The 15,360-nt window shown below is 42.3% G+C and overlaps 1 protein-coding gene across 2 annotated transcripts in view; it reads left to right on the forward strand.

Annotated features, from left to right (window-relative positions):
* The window catches only part of VTA1 (vesicle trafficking 1), a 54,412-nt gene that overhangs the window by 22,136 nt on the left and 16,916 nt on the right, over window positions 1-15,360 (forward strand). For both annotated transcript variants that reach the window (XM_053290039.1, XM_053290029.1), the window contains exon 5: window positions 10,999-11,110. In XM_053290039.1, coding sequence (XP_053146014.1) covers window positions 10,999-11,110 — 112 coding nt within the window. The remainder of the gene's footprint in view (window positions 1-10,998; window positions 11,111-15,360) is intronic.

Consider the following 15,360-nt stretch of genomic DNA (forward strand, 5'->3'; position numbering starts at 1 on the left):
GATAGGGCCAGTTACTCTCCCACTGCTCAATAAAGAGAATCACCACGTTAAAAGGTGCCTCTTTGCCAAGTTAGAAGAGGTTTAACCACTCTTAGCAACAGCACTCCCAACCAGGGTTGGCAATGGTTACATGTAATGGTGGAAACATGAGAGGAATTCACTTATGAGAAGTAGGTAGGGATGTGCATGAACCGGTCCGGTGGTCCAGCACTGTGGGGTGTGTGTCTAGCTTTAAGGGCGAGGGGTAGTACTTAGCCCTCCCACCGCTCTTCCCCCTCTGGCGCTCGACTTTTATGCAAAGTTTTAGGGGCAGCAGCGTTCCTCCCTGCCGCCCCTGGCCCCGTTGTTGCCCAGAAAAAGAGGAAGTTTCTGGCACGCATGCGCCCGTTGCGGTGCGTGCACACTCATCGCTGCCATGCGCGCCTCACACGTTGTGTGTGCACGTGATGTGTGCGGTGCGCACGTGGCGACGGACACACACACACTGTGACGAGCGCATGCGTGCTGGCAACTTTCCTCTTTTTTAGGGCAACAACGGGGCCAGGGGCAGCAGGAAGGAACGCTGCCGCCCCTAAAACTTTGCATAAAAGTCGAGTGCCGGAGAGGGAAAAGTGGCGGGAGGGGTAAGTACTGCCCCCCCGCCCTTAAAGCTAGACCCCCCGCCCCCAGTGCCGTTCCGTGGTCCGTGCACATCCCTAGAAGTAGGGGCCTGGGGAGAGGAAGTGCATGATGTTGCGCCCTTATCTAACTGTTTTACATTATATCTCCATTGATCCAAACTGTGTATTCCTCTCCCCAGAACGAGAAGAAAAGTTATGACTTTGTTGGGAATGGAATGCGAGATACCTTTTAATGTACCATTAGCTATTTCTGTTTCCCTGCTTAAAAAACAATGCAGCACTACTTGCCTTCAGATGAAGTAGATTTGTAAAGCTTTAATTATAGCATAACATTTAAATGTGTAGTGTGTGTATTTTTAAAAAATAAACATAACATAGACACACAGAGTTTAAGCTTGTAAGTCTGTTGCTTATGTCAGAATTGGCTCACTTCATAACTCTTGGCCACCAACAGGACTAGTCTTCAGAAAGTCAAATTCGAGATGCACAGTATCAAAGCAATGTAAAGGAAGTTGTTGGAGATCCAGGCTTCATGTTTTGCACAAGCCTTGGTTGTCTTAGGCATTTTAGGTGGCAGGCCATGACCTCTTTGTGCACCCTAATGATATGGTAGCACAAAAGCAGTAGAATTAGGTGCTGAAGGGACCCAGAGATCCAGAAAAAAACATGGCAGATAATATGGCAGTTATAAAACAAAACAAAACATGGCAGTTCTGGGTTAAGGATGGCAAGTGTTTCAGATCAGGCTGCATGGGCTGTGTGTGGAATTTTTGGAGCCACACTTGGTGCTTTTGCTGAAAGATCCCAGTGATTTCAGAGGAAGCCTTGGCGGCCTGTATGCAAATTCTGCCTATTAAGTGACCCACCCGTGCTTTTAAATAACGGGGGCAAGTGTAATTTAAGCAACCTTCGAGGCAGATTTCTTATTTCAACAAAGACTCTTTATTTTGGCTGAACAGGATTAGACTTAAGTATGCCTAATAAAAGGGGGAAAGTGAAGAACATCATAAAGACTACTTTAAAATAAAGATGTGAGCCAACTCCACAGTTGGTTTCTCTTGCGTACACATGTTCTGCAGGAGGTTTAGTCTGGGACATGCTGGAACAGATAAATTCTAAACAAGATGTTCCATTTTCTGGCATTTCCCTTTTGGAAAATAAAATTGAAGGAATTGTGCAAAATGGATGAAATTAGAGGCCCGGATGGGAAAGTATGCCAGAAATGTTGAAAGCCTTGTGCAGAAATACAAAGTTCATAAAATGAGTGTAGGCGATTTTCAAAGCTAGGCAAAGGGAGTTCTGGAATGCCTGTAAATTAGTGAAACCCATGTTAAAGTACTTCACATCCCGGAAGCAGGATACATGAACTTACTGTAGTTTTTGAAAAAGGCCTGCAGCTCTGGTACTGAACAGCATATTTTCTGTGACTATGCTTAACCATATCTTGACAAAAACTACAGTCAGAAATTGAAATGGTTAGCATAACTACACGACAATAACTTCCTGCTAGAGAAAGGAATAAAGTTAGAATACTGCTTCTTTATACTTTTTTGAGATAATGTATAGCATCTACTTGGTAGCTAACAACATCATAGCTATATTTTGTCTAATAAGGCCATACTTCATGTACAAATCTCTTAATCCAGTGCTTCTCTGAGGCCAGATGGATGATTGTTATGGAAAGTCAAAGCCGCCATCTTCTTCCCCAGCAAGCATAAAATGTTCCAGAGTGACCCAGCATTAGAAAGAACTGCACTGTGTTTCTGTTACTTCACTGTTTCATGTTCAAATAGATCTAAGAAAGAACCACCTTCTTGGCATTTAAAAGTATTAAAAATGCATAAAGCCCAGACGTGTAACCAGGGGGAGGCAGGCAGGGCACTGCCCCAGGCGCCACTGAAGGGGGGCGCAAAGTGCCTGCCATGCCCCCCTTCAGTGGCGCCTGAAGGGCACCCCACATTTTTGGGGGGGGGATTTAAAAAAAAATTCAAGTCCGGTCCGGCGCCCCCTCCCCCCTCGGTGCAGCAGGCCGCGCGACTCACCAGTTGCGAGATCTGTCCGGGCAGGGCGGTTGCTCCCACCATTGGCTTCTGGAGAGAGTCTGCGTTACCCTTTTTCAGCGTGGCAGCTAGGATTAGCTGTGGGGGCCCCTCCCCCTTTGCAGAGGATGATGTTCCACTGATGGGGCTCAGCCCCCTCCGAGTGGGTTGATCGCCCCCCTCCCACTTTGACAAATTGCCCTCTGCCGCCGGGGAGTCTGTGCATCGGCAGCAGCTGCCTGGAGGAGGAGAGGAGGCTTGCTGGGCTGGGCTGGGCTTCCAGTGGGGCAAGCCATGCAATCCTGCGGATGCTGAGCAAGTGGTGGTGGCGGCGCGGCCAGGTAGGGGCGTGAGGGCTGGCGGGTGCCGGGCTGGCTTTGTTGCTCCCTAGGAGCCCAACTTCTCTGCAGAGCGCGCCCACTTTCCTCCGCGCTTCTCTGCAACCGTCCAATGCTCTGTGTGAGCTTTTTGTTTATTTATTATGCATTTATTCATGCAGCAGGAGGCGGCCAAAACCACAGGCAGGGCTGGCGCGATGCGGTAAAAAAGAACTGCATCACAGGAGGCACCGATGTTGGGGGGGCGCCTGCTGCTCTCCCATCCTCGTCATTCCCTTACTTGGAGCTTGCCGGCTGCTTTGGGGAGGGGGCGCGTGCTGAGCTTGCTTGCTCACTCCCTCTCGCTTGCTGAACAGGCCAGGGGAACACTCGCTCTGGGGCGCCCACCTGAAAGCCATCTCTTTTCCCAGACTCTCAGTGAGTGAGAGCCAAGGAGCTCAAGCAGGCAGCGCCTGCACCTGAGAGAGAGAGAGGGAGAGAGAGAGAGGCGGGAAAGAGTGGAGGTGGCAGGAAGGAGGAGAAGCGCTTTACTAATTGGTCTTTACCAAACATAAAAAGTAAAATAAAGAGGGCAAAGCAAACTTCTGTTGGTGCGGGGGGTGGGGTCGGGTGGGGAAGAGATCTAATGGGGTTGAACTCATTATATGCCTGTTCTTTGCGGCACGCAAGGGAGTTGTTGCTGAGGAATTCTCATCCTGTTCTTGGATAAGTTTTGGCGGCGGGGAGTGTAGGGGTTTACAGTGTTTCTCTCTCTCTCTGTGTGTGTGTGTGTGTGTGTGTGTGTGTGTGTGTGTGTGTGTGTGTAAACTTTGGGAGCAAGGTATGGGGCTTTAACACCTACCCTAGCTTCTTTCGTGTGAGGCTTTGGTAGAAAGGAAAAGGAGGTGCGTGGGGGAGGTGGCGCGATCATCATAATGCTAATCAAGTTTTCTCATTGCTGCATTTCTCTTTCTCTCAGCCTCGGCTTATTCATCTATGAACACAGATCAGCTTTTTTACAATCCAGAATCTTCCTCCCCATCCCCTGCCACCTCCCTTCTCTGGCATTTGCAGCAGCCTTTTAGCAAAGAGACATGAAATCTACAAATCCCTTTCAACGATCTTGCTTTGGCGTGGGGGTGGGGTGGGGACTCCCAGGGGCTGTTTTCTGAGGCAGTATCTGAAAGCAGCTTTGCTTGCTCCTGACTCCTCTTTCTTTTACCCTTACTCCCCACTTCATTAACATGTTTCGCCATTTACTGTTGGGGAGGAGGAGGTTTTTCCTCCAACACTTGGATTACGCTCTGTTCCCTTCCCCTGTTCTCCGATTAGCATAGGAAGCCTTGCAGGAGCAGGACCCAAGCAGCTCATGGTAACGGGGGAAGGGAATTGAAGAGGCACTTTGGAGAGCTATGAAAGAAAGACAGGCAGGGTCCAAGTTTCTCTTCGAGCGAAGTTGCTAAAGAGGCTTCTGGGCTTCTACTCTGTCTCTGCATGAAGGGGAAAGTGCCAAGGTTCTGGCTTGCTTGTGCTGTTCAGAAGAAATTTGAGTTCTCCTGCCTTTTGCAACACAGCTTTCCATTTTCAAACAGAGCGAGTCCTAAGGGCTCTTTGCACATGTTAACAGATACTCATTCAAGCTCTCTGCCCCCACTCTACTTTAAAGTTAGTCACACGAACGAATACCAACCCTTCAGGCTGCTTTGAGTTTCTAAATATAAAGGAGGAGGTGTCAATCTCCACTGAGAATAAAAAGCTAAAGTCTAAGTGGTCTGGGGGTATTATTGATTAAAATATGGTGGTTTATAAACTAGAGAACTTGAGTGCAGCATGCCACAAACATCCAGTGCCCCACAAATTCTGACAGAGCACCATCCTGTTATACATTACTGACTTTCAAAAGTGCATCTTTCCAAAGGACTCTCTGATTGCAGTCAAATTCAATCTATAGCTCATAGTGGTAGCTCCAAGATGTGATGTTGTAAAGCCAGAACTTCATAATGTTGTAGAATCATATTGTAGAATCAGCAGTAATAATTTTAAAAAGCAAAACCATTCTTTAAACGCAGTTATAGTATTATGTCTACAAATGGATGCTTAGTAGTCTGCTTTTGTATCCCATATACAAAAGCCCACTGGAACATCTGCAAAAAATACAAGCTACCTGTAGCCAAAAATTGGTGGGACCATAAAATTGACAACGTTGTAGAAAATGAAGATGCAAAAATATTATGGGACTTCCAACTACAAACAGACAAACATCTGCCACACAATACACCAGATATAACTGTAGTCGAGAAGAAAGAAAAACAAGTTAAAATAATCGACATAGCAATACCAGGTGATAGCAGAATAGAAGAAAAAGAAATGGAAAAAATAACACAAAACTACAAATTGAGATTGAAATGCTGTGGCAGAAGAAGACCAAAATAATCCCAGTAGTAATTGGTGCCCTAGGTGCAATTCCAAAACACCTTGAAAAGCACCTCAACACCATGGGGCCAAAGAAATCACCATCAACCACTTACAAAAAGCAACTTTACTGGGAACAGCCTATATTCTGCGACGATATCTGTAAGAACAGCAACAACATTGATAATAAAATTCAGCCATCCCAGGTCCTTGGGAAGGACTCAGTGTCTGGATAAAACAAACCAGTCAAAAACACCTGTCTGACTGTGTAAATAAATAATAATAAAAAAGAAATTGCAGTAAAAACCAGCTGTTAGGCTTTAAACTGTCGTTTTTAAGACAATTTTTTCCCCTCTCCCCACCCCCACAGCTTCTCACCTTCAGTCCAGGAAAGAAACAAGCCTACAACAGGCATTTAATAATCTTTAGATCTTAAGAAGTATTTATTTAATGACAACCTAAGAAGAGAGCTGAAAAGTAGGAATTGCAGTGAAATCCTGAAAGATCTTGTGTGGAAGTCTCATATATGCATGCTCATACATGTATCATATATGCACGTTAGTATCATATGTGCACACTAGTCATCAGCATTTGATGTGTGTGGAAGAACTATCGTGTATCAATCACCACAGACAAAAGTTTAATATCACTACAGATGTAATTATTTTCACAAGTCGGATAATACATTCAAGGGATGAGGGATCAAGTGATGTAAGTAAATGTGTGAACTGATCCATACAAGTTTTTCAGACCTGACATAACACTTTCACTTGCAGACTGTAGGGTTATGGAACAAATCAATAGATTTAGGAGCCTACAAGTTTTGACAGAAGTATTCCAATTAATGTCAAAGTTACTTTCATAAGTAAGCATCAAGAAACCTAGTAGCTTTATACCCAGACATGAATAAGCATATTCTTATCATCTCCTGCTGTAATGTTTGTTAAACATCTTCCACAGAAAAATGTTCTGATTTTAATTATGATAAACTCCTTCTAACAATAGCAAAGGCTTCTTTAGTCTTCTCTGTAGAAAAGGCCCTTACTGCATTATGCTTTTGGAAACATCCAGAAACATAGATGTACATTATTGAGCAATACAGACAATAGTTTGAGGTTTCTGGTAGTATAAAATGTGTTTTGAATATAGCACTTTCTTAGTAGGAGTAGTTGGCAATACATTTTGTCTTACAAAAACAGCATAAACATATGAACACCACTCTTAATGTTTGGATTTTTAATTCTCTGTAATTTTGTGTTCATAGATGTGTCAGATGCTGCTCAGGTGAGGGATAGAACAGTCTGGGAAAAGTTAGTTGCAATGAAATCTCACGGGGAGTAATAGAACGGGGTTCAGTCATGGTCACATTTTGCTGGATTGAGCCTGGATACAGATAAATGATGCAAAGCCAGATAAAATTATCTGAACAACTATAGAAGGAGGTTAAATCTAAAAAGTCCTAGTTAGTAACATCTAAGGTATTTAATGTTGCTTAGCATGCTTTTCATATTAAAGTACACATGTTTCTTGTTTCAGTTCTTGTGGGGGCTTTTCTTTTTAGACTTTACTCCAAAACATTAATGATGTGCTGTGACTAACTTATAATTGAAATAGTGTTTTGACATGTTCAGACTATTATATGCTATGTTTTTGTACATCACACATTTCCTCTTTGTCCCCACCTCCATTATTTAGCATTTGAGGAGCAGGAGATATGTGAAACTAAAACTGTATAACATCTCTTTCTTCGGTTATAATCAGGGAGCATACTTGAATATGAATGAATTCATGACTCAGGTGGGACAAGTAGTCCTAGTCGTCTTTGTACATATTAGAGGTTTATTTTTCCATTAGTGCGTCTGTTTCTAATGTTCCTAAAAATATGTACTTATGTACATAAAATATTTTTCAATCCAAATGTGAAAAAACCACTTCCAGCCAATTGCTTACCATGGTTATAAATCCACATGGTATCAGACAAATTAAGTAAGAAAAGTGCAAAATAGAGTAGAGATGACCCTAGATATTGTGTGTTTTCCCATGGTTTTGCCCATTTGCAAGGATCCTCCCTTATACCAATTCAGTTATGGTGTGTGTTTCAGGGAGGAGGGGTAGTTTTGTTTTTTCACTGGGCTGTCCAAGCCACTCCTGCCTTTTGCGTGCTAGCTGAGAAGTGGGGAGAGAGGCTATTTAAACTTGAAACCTCCCTGCCGATCAGCTGATGGGTGGGGAGATTTAAAGTTTTACTACTATGGATATGTATGGATATAATTGTGATGATCATGGTGTACAGCTCGTGAAAACCCCAAATCCACAATCCCAGAAAATCAGAATACAGTGGTCCCTCTACTTACGAAATTAATCTGTTCCGAATGCACATTTGTAAGTCGAAAAGTTTGTAAGTCGAAAAGCGGTTTCCCATAGGAATGCATTGGGAACGGATTAATGCGTTCCGGAGCCTAGAAAAAAGACCCAGACCCCCAGTAAGGCTTGCAAACTGCACAAGAACATTTCTTTTCAAGAATAAACAGGCAGTAAACAGGCAGGCAAGTCAAGGAAACCGCATGTAAAATTCGTAAGTCGAGGAAACCCCATCTAAAAATTTGTAAGTCGAAAAAACCGCATCTAAAACCGGATCTAAAACTGCCGTTTGTAACTCGAAAAATACTTATGTCGAGTAGTTCGTAAGTCGAGGGACCACTGTATTACATGGAACCAAGAAGACAAGGATTGAAGAATAGAACAATATCGGACCTCTGAAAAGTATAAGCATGCATATGTATTCAGTACTTGGTTTGGGCCCCTTTTGCAGCAATTACTGCCTCAATGCGGCGTGGCATGGATGCTATCAGCCTGTGGCACTGCTGAGGTGTTATGGAAGACCAGGATGCTTCAATAGCGGCCTTCAGCTCTTCTGCATTGTTTGGTCTCATGTCTCTCATCCTTCTCTTGGCAATGCCCCATAGATTCTCTATGGGGTTCAGGTCAGGCGAGTTTGCTAGCCAATCAAGCACAGTAATCCCATGGTCATTGAAACAGGTTTTGGTACTTTTGGCAGTGTGGGCAGGTGCCAAGTCCTGCTGGAAAATGAAGTCAGCATCCCCATACAGCTTATCTGCGGAAGGAAGCATGAAGTGCTCCAAAATCTCCTGATAGACAGCTGCGTTGACCCTGGACTTAATGAAGCACAGTGGACCAACACCAGCAGATGACATGGCTCCCCAAATCAACACAGACTGTGGAAACTTCATACTGGACTTCAAGCATCTTGCATTGTGTGCCTCTCCATTCTTCCTCCAGACTCTGGGTCCTTGGTTTCCAAATGAGATGCAAAAGTTGCTCTCATCAGAAAAGAGGACTTTGGATCACTGAGCAACAGACCAGTTCTTTTTTTCTTGAGCCCAGGTAAGATGCTTCTGACATTGTTCGTTTTTCAGGAGCGGCTTGACAAGAGGAATACAACATTTGAAGCCCATGTCCAGGATCCGTCTGTGTGTGGTGGCTCTTGATGCACTAACTCCAGCCTCAGTCCACTCCTTGTGAAAGTCCCCAACACTTTTGAATGACCTTTTCCTGACAATCCTCTCCAGGCTGCGGCCATCCCTGCTGCTTGTGCACCTTTTTCTTCCACACTTTTCCCTTCCACATAACTTTCTATTAATGTGCTTTGATACAGCACTTTGGGAACCTCCAACTTCTTTTGCAATTACCTTTTGAGGCTTTCCCTCCTTATGGAGGGCGTCAATGATGGTTTTCTGCACAATTGTCAAGTCAGCAGTCTTTCCCATGATTGTGATTCCTAATGAACCAGACTGAGAGACTATTTAAAGGCTCAGGAACCCTTTGCAGGTGTTATGGATTGATTAGCTGATTGGAGTGGGACATCTGGAGCCTAGACTGTTGAACCTTTTCACAATATTCTAATTTTCTGGGATTGTGGATTTGGGGTTCTCATGAGCTGTACGCCATGATCATCACAATTATAACAAATTAAGGCTTGACTTATCTCGCTTTGCATGTAATGCGTCTATCTCATATATTAGTTTCACCTTTTAATTTGCATTACTGGAATTAATGAACTTTTGCACGATATTCTAATTTTTCGAGTTTCGTCTGTATATACCACTCTTCAACCAACATTTTCAAAGTGGTTTACATAGGAAAATGAATAATACATAAATACAATTGCCACTCTCCCCGCTTCTAAGCTGGTTCAAGGGGACGTTTAATGAGGCATCACAGGCTTTCCCAGTCATTCTTTGCTCTTGGATGCGGAGCCTAACACCATATTTTCAGTTAGGTTAAGCACTCCGGTATCACGGTTTCACCGTTAGTGGAACTTTCCAGAAACAAACCCCCTGTGATATTGGAGGGCCTCCTGTATATTAATGCTTATACTTCTAGTGGCAAAATGTGACTATAAATGCAGAAATAAATGTTCTGTGAAAACATGGATGAAAAGATCAGCTGAGAGATTTCTGCAGAAGCAGAAGAATAGCAACCTAAGGAAATGGTATGACTACAGGTGGCCCTTGTTATCTGTAGGGGTTTCTTTCTCTGCTACAGTCGTGGATAACGGAACTATGGATAACAAGATCTTGAAGCAATGGGAATTGGGGAGTTAAATTCCTACAGGAGAAAAATGGCTTAAAAAACCTGAGATAAATAAAATGCCGCACCATGCTGTTTGGGTCCTCAGCTGTCCAGCAATGCCCCTCAACACCCCCCCCCCCCGAATTTTGGCGATTTTCTGTGAAAATTCATGGGAGGGGATGTGGGTGGAAGAAAGAGCCACAAAATGGCTCCTTTCAGCAAAATAAAGGATGGAGGTAATTTCTGGCAACCTAGGAACTGCAGCTAGGCAAATTCCTACTATTTTTTTGAAGCGTGTATAACACGGTTTGGTCTCCATTGTCTGACCGCAGATACACAAAACTGTGGGTAACAGGACCACAGGTAAAGAAAGCTACTTGTATTATTCACATTTAAATGTTTCCAAACCTTGCTTTTTAGTTCCAAACTTTGGAATAATCAGCCTAGTAATGTTGCACCCAAGAGGGACTATAAGCTTATTTTCCTCAGCTAGCAATCTCCTGGCTGTATGGCAAACCATATGTAAAATGGAGGGAAATTTTAAAAGGAGTTTGTGATATGGCCTAGGGGTCTGCTGTGTACATCAAATATTCCACTGGGCAAACACTAGCATTCCAGCCTACCAAAGCTGAAGATGTTCAGAAATATAATATGATCAGTATTTGTTATGAATCTGGGCAGTTATAGAATAAGCAACATTTCTTTTCATATCGAAATGCCGTTCAACAAGTACTCTGATATAGGAGTACATGGTATACATGATGTGTAAATCATAAGCTTTGTCCATGGCAGAGATTAAGGAGAATTGTAGCAAAGACCTTCTTAAACAACATAATATTGATTTATTTAAATAATTTATTTCATGGTTTTTGTAAGGAAAATATTAGTTGCAACAAATATTATGCTCATCTGAGGGGGAAATAAAAGTTAATTTTTGTGTAGGTGAATGTTAATAAATTTTCACCAGACTAAGAAATCACAGAATTTTAAACTATTAAATTTTCATTTATTTTCCAGAATGTTCAACACAGAAAATATGCCAGATGGAAGGCAACATATATTCATAACTGTCTAAAGAATGGAGAGACACCACTATCCGGGCCCATTGGAATGGAAGGGGAATTCTGTGGTTAGCAGTTTTGTTATTTCAGATATTTCTTATGGATTGGATTCTCTGCTCTGGCCTTTTTTTATAAACATAGAAAGCTTCCTTCTACTGAGTCAGATCATTGGTCCACCTAGCTCACTATTGTCTACACTAGTGGTTCCCACCCAACCTGGGGTCCTCCATATGTTCCTGAACTACAACTCCCATAATCCCCAGCTACAATGTACAATCATTGGTCTGATTGGCATTGACTCTCTTCAGCTTAAGACAGGTCTTTGCCAGCCCTACCTGGAAATTCCAGAGGTTAAACTTAGGACCTTCTGCATACAAAGCACGTGCTTTACCATTGCCCCTGTCCCAAAAGTAAAACTTCACTGTCATATTGTTGCTCTCAAAAGAAACACCACATACAAACAAACCTTGCTGTCTGTGGATTTGACATCGTGGTTTCACATATCCTGAGTTGGGTAATTGACACCTGATCTTGGCAGATGTGGTGACAGCCAACAACCTGGATGGCTTCAAGAGGGGTTTGAATAACTTCATGGAGGAGAGGTCTATCATCCGCTACTAGTTGTAGAGGCCACCTCCAACCTCAAAGGCAGGATGCCTCTGAGTACCAGTTGCAGGGGAGTAACAGCAGGAGGGAGGGCATGCCCTCAACTCCTGCCTGTAGGCTTCCAGCGGCATCTGGTGGGCCACTGTGCAAAACAGGATGTTAGACTAGATGGGTCTTGGGCCTGATCCAGCAGGGCTGTTCTTATGTTCTTAAAAAGGCTTACAAGAGCCATTTTGTGGCTCATTTGCAATTTTTTTAAAAAAAAATTATGGTTTTTCTCCCAAAAAATGGTGAAATTGGGCCTTTGTGTGGTGGTGGGGGGCATTGCTGGACATCTAGGGACACACAGGGTATGGTGCAGCACTTGGTTTCTGTAATTTTATCAAGATTTTAGCAGTTTTTAGCCTTCCTCCCCCCCCTTCAGGATCCTAACACCCTGAGTCCCATTGGCACAATGACCCGTTCGTTATCTGTAGTTGTAGCAGAGAATGGAATCCCCCCGCTCCCCCCACATTCACCTGTAGTTTAAACAGAAAGACCTCATCATAAAGTATCTGTTACTCAGCAAACCTTTTCAGTTTTCTCTTTCTGCATTTGAAATGCTCATATCAATTTAGCTCCTGAAGGAAAATGTTTCCCATTCAAATTTTGAGTTAGCGTATATATTACTTGAACTGCATTTTTAAAATGTGGTGATGCCGATACCACAGGTTCCTTTGGCGGCACCAAACCAAATTTAAAAAGAGGGAAAACCTCCAATGTCTCTGGGATCAGCTTCATTACTGGCCCAACATGTTTCGGCAAGTCCTTTATCAAGGGCTCTTGTTTCGGTATATTTCAGTGGTCAGAAGAGGCGAAGAAAAGACATCTATTGTTCCTTGTAGCTGAACTCTGATTGCCCTTGATGTAGGACTTGCCAAAATGTGTTGAGCCATTAATAAAGCTCAGAGGCATTTGAGGTTTCCTCTCTTTATTATATTCTTATTTGATTTCAGTATAGAGTCAGCCAGCCCCTACTTTTATTGGCTGCCATTCTGACTAACAAATTGCTTGTGTGACAAGCAAAGTTGCACTAGTGCAAAAGATCATATAGTTGTGCTAAAATAAAAAGGGTGCTTGCATAATTGTGCAGTGGTCCTCTTTTGCAAAAACTCCCTTTCAAAGAAATGAGTTGAGCTGCAAGTTGTGCAACTGTTGTGTAAGCGTGCTTGCAGTAGCACAACACTGATTTAGAATGCACATGCCAGACTTAGCACAAGTAGCTAGCACAATAGCTTTGCACTAGTGCAACATCCTTTCACAAGTGCTTCATTAAGATGTCAGCCAGTGTTCTGGCTCGCAGATGCAAAGGTACTCGTATTGAGTGCAAAGTAATGGAAATATATACTGTATGCTTGCTTTTACTCCACACTACATTGCTCACTGAGCAACGAAGAATGCATGATTCCTGTACATCTCCCTTGTTTATGATAGTAGCTGGTTTCGCTCCAGATGGTCAAGGCTACATTATCTTGGCTAGCAGAATCTTCCGGGCTAAAGAGAAAACTATTCAGAATTGCTGTTTCAAATTTAATTTTAATAAAATTAAAAATATTTTATTAAAATCAAAATTTTATTTATGTTTTGCTGTCCTGCATTGACAAAATGTCTGGTTATGGATTATGATTGCTATTTAGAATATGCTAGGATATAACTTTGTTTTCTACTGGTATTCTACCTTGATTTTATCTGTAGGGGGGAAAGACTGGTAAAATCTGTTTTAAAGAAAGTTCTTATGAGTTCTATTTTATGTGGCACATAACCTACAACGTTTAGGGCCTTCTGGTGCCAAAGTTCATATGGAAATGCATTTTTACTCCAAAATACCCAAAGAACTTCTCATAATTCTTGCTTTGTTCATTTGGGAAAGAAAAGCATCATTGTTTAAATTTATTGGAGGACTTCCCCCATTCCTTTCTGCTTGCTCACTTTCTTCCTTCTTCTACAAATGGAAAAAGTCAGTGTTGAAACATAATGAAACTAACTTTCTGTAGCTTGACAAAATTCCATATTTTCTAAAATGTTTATTTCCCCTGTGATCTTGAAAACCATAGTTTAAATCTTGGAAATGTGTATACAGTACTGACACGTGGGCTTCTGTCTGCAATTCTGTTCTTGTGTTTACTTGTATATTGTCAAAATGTCCACAACTCCATGAAAATCTGCAATTGCCCACTTGATCTATATTAGTATTAGTATTATTTACATTTTTTATATCCTGCTCTTCCTCCCAGGAGCCCAGAGTACTACATACAGGTGAAACTCGGAAAATTAGAATATCGTGCAAAAGTCCATTAATTTCAGTAATGCAAATTAAAAGGTGAAACTGATATATGAGATAGACGCATTACATGCAAAGCGAGATAAGTCAAGCCTTAATTTGTTATAATTGTGATGATCATGGCGTACAGCTCATGAAAACCCCAAATCCACAATCCCAGAAAATTAGAATATTACATGGAACCAAGAAGACAAGGATTGAAGAATAGAACAATATCGGACCTCTGAAAAGTATAAGCATGCATATGTATTCAGTACTTGGTTTGGGCCCCTTTTGCAGCAATTACTGCCTCAATGCGGCGTGGCATGGATGCTATCAGCCTGTGGCACTGCTGAGGTATTATGGAAGACCAGGATGCTTCATTAGCAGCCTTCAGCAGTTCTGCATTGTTTGGTCTCATGTCTCTCATCCTTCTCTTGGCAATGCCCCATAGATTCTCTATGGGGTTCAGGTCAGGCGAGTTTGCTGGCCAATCAAGCACAGTACACTGTATACTTTTCAGAGGTCCGATATTGTTCTATTCTACAATCCTTGTCTTCTTGGTTCCATGTAATATTCTAATTTTCTGGGATTGTGGATTTGGGGTTTTCATGAGCTGTACGCCATGATCATCACAATTATAACAAATTAAGGCTTGACTTATCTCGCTTTGCATGTAATGCGTCTATCTCATATATCAGTTTCACCTTTTAATTTGCATTACTGAAATTAATGGACTTTTGCACGATATTCTAATTTTCCGAGTTTCACCTGTACTTAATTTTCTCCTCAGAACAACCCTGTGAAGTAGGTTAGGCTGAGAGAGAAGTGACTGGCCCAGAGTCACCCAGCAAGTATCATGGCTGAATGGGGATTTGAACTCTGGTCTCCCCTGTCCTAGTCCAGCACTCTAACCACTACACCACGCTGGCTCTATGTGGAATGAATACAGATCTTACAGGAGATGTGAAAGTCAGTCATTTTCCCAGAATCTGCTAATAAACATTCATGTAGATAAGCCATTTCATGTTTTAAAAAGAAATGTATGAGTTTAATTAGAAAATGCATCTATGGCTTTTTAAAATAGCCATAGTTGATGGTGGTGATCCAATTAATTCTGTTCCACTGGGCTGCATTAACCTCTCTTTAATCTTCAGTAGTTCTTTGAATCCTGGTTTCCCAATAAACTTAAAAGATGGTCTGAAATTCCAAAATGAAAGCTAGATTTGTTGTGGTAGATGTTAGACATAGGGCGGGGAAGAGTAGGTGCATATGCACTTTCCTCTATGGATGGATTTAAGCAACCTTTTTAAATGGTGACCTTCTCACGACATAGGAATCTGTCTTCTGGTTTCTACCTAGTTTGTTTAATTGATTTCTAACTTTTTTCTAAGAAGGAGAAGTTTAGCCTCA

The sequence above is a fragment of the Hemicordylus capensis genome, chromosome 1 (genome assembly GCF_027244095.1).
Source record: "Hemicordylus capensis ecotype Gifberg chromosome 1, rHemCap1.1.pri, whole genome shotgun sequence".
Classification (NCBI taxonomy): domain Eukaryota; kingdom Metazoa; phylum Chordata; class Lepidosauria; order Squamata; family Cordylidae; genus Hemicordylus; species Hemicordylus capensis.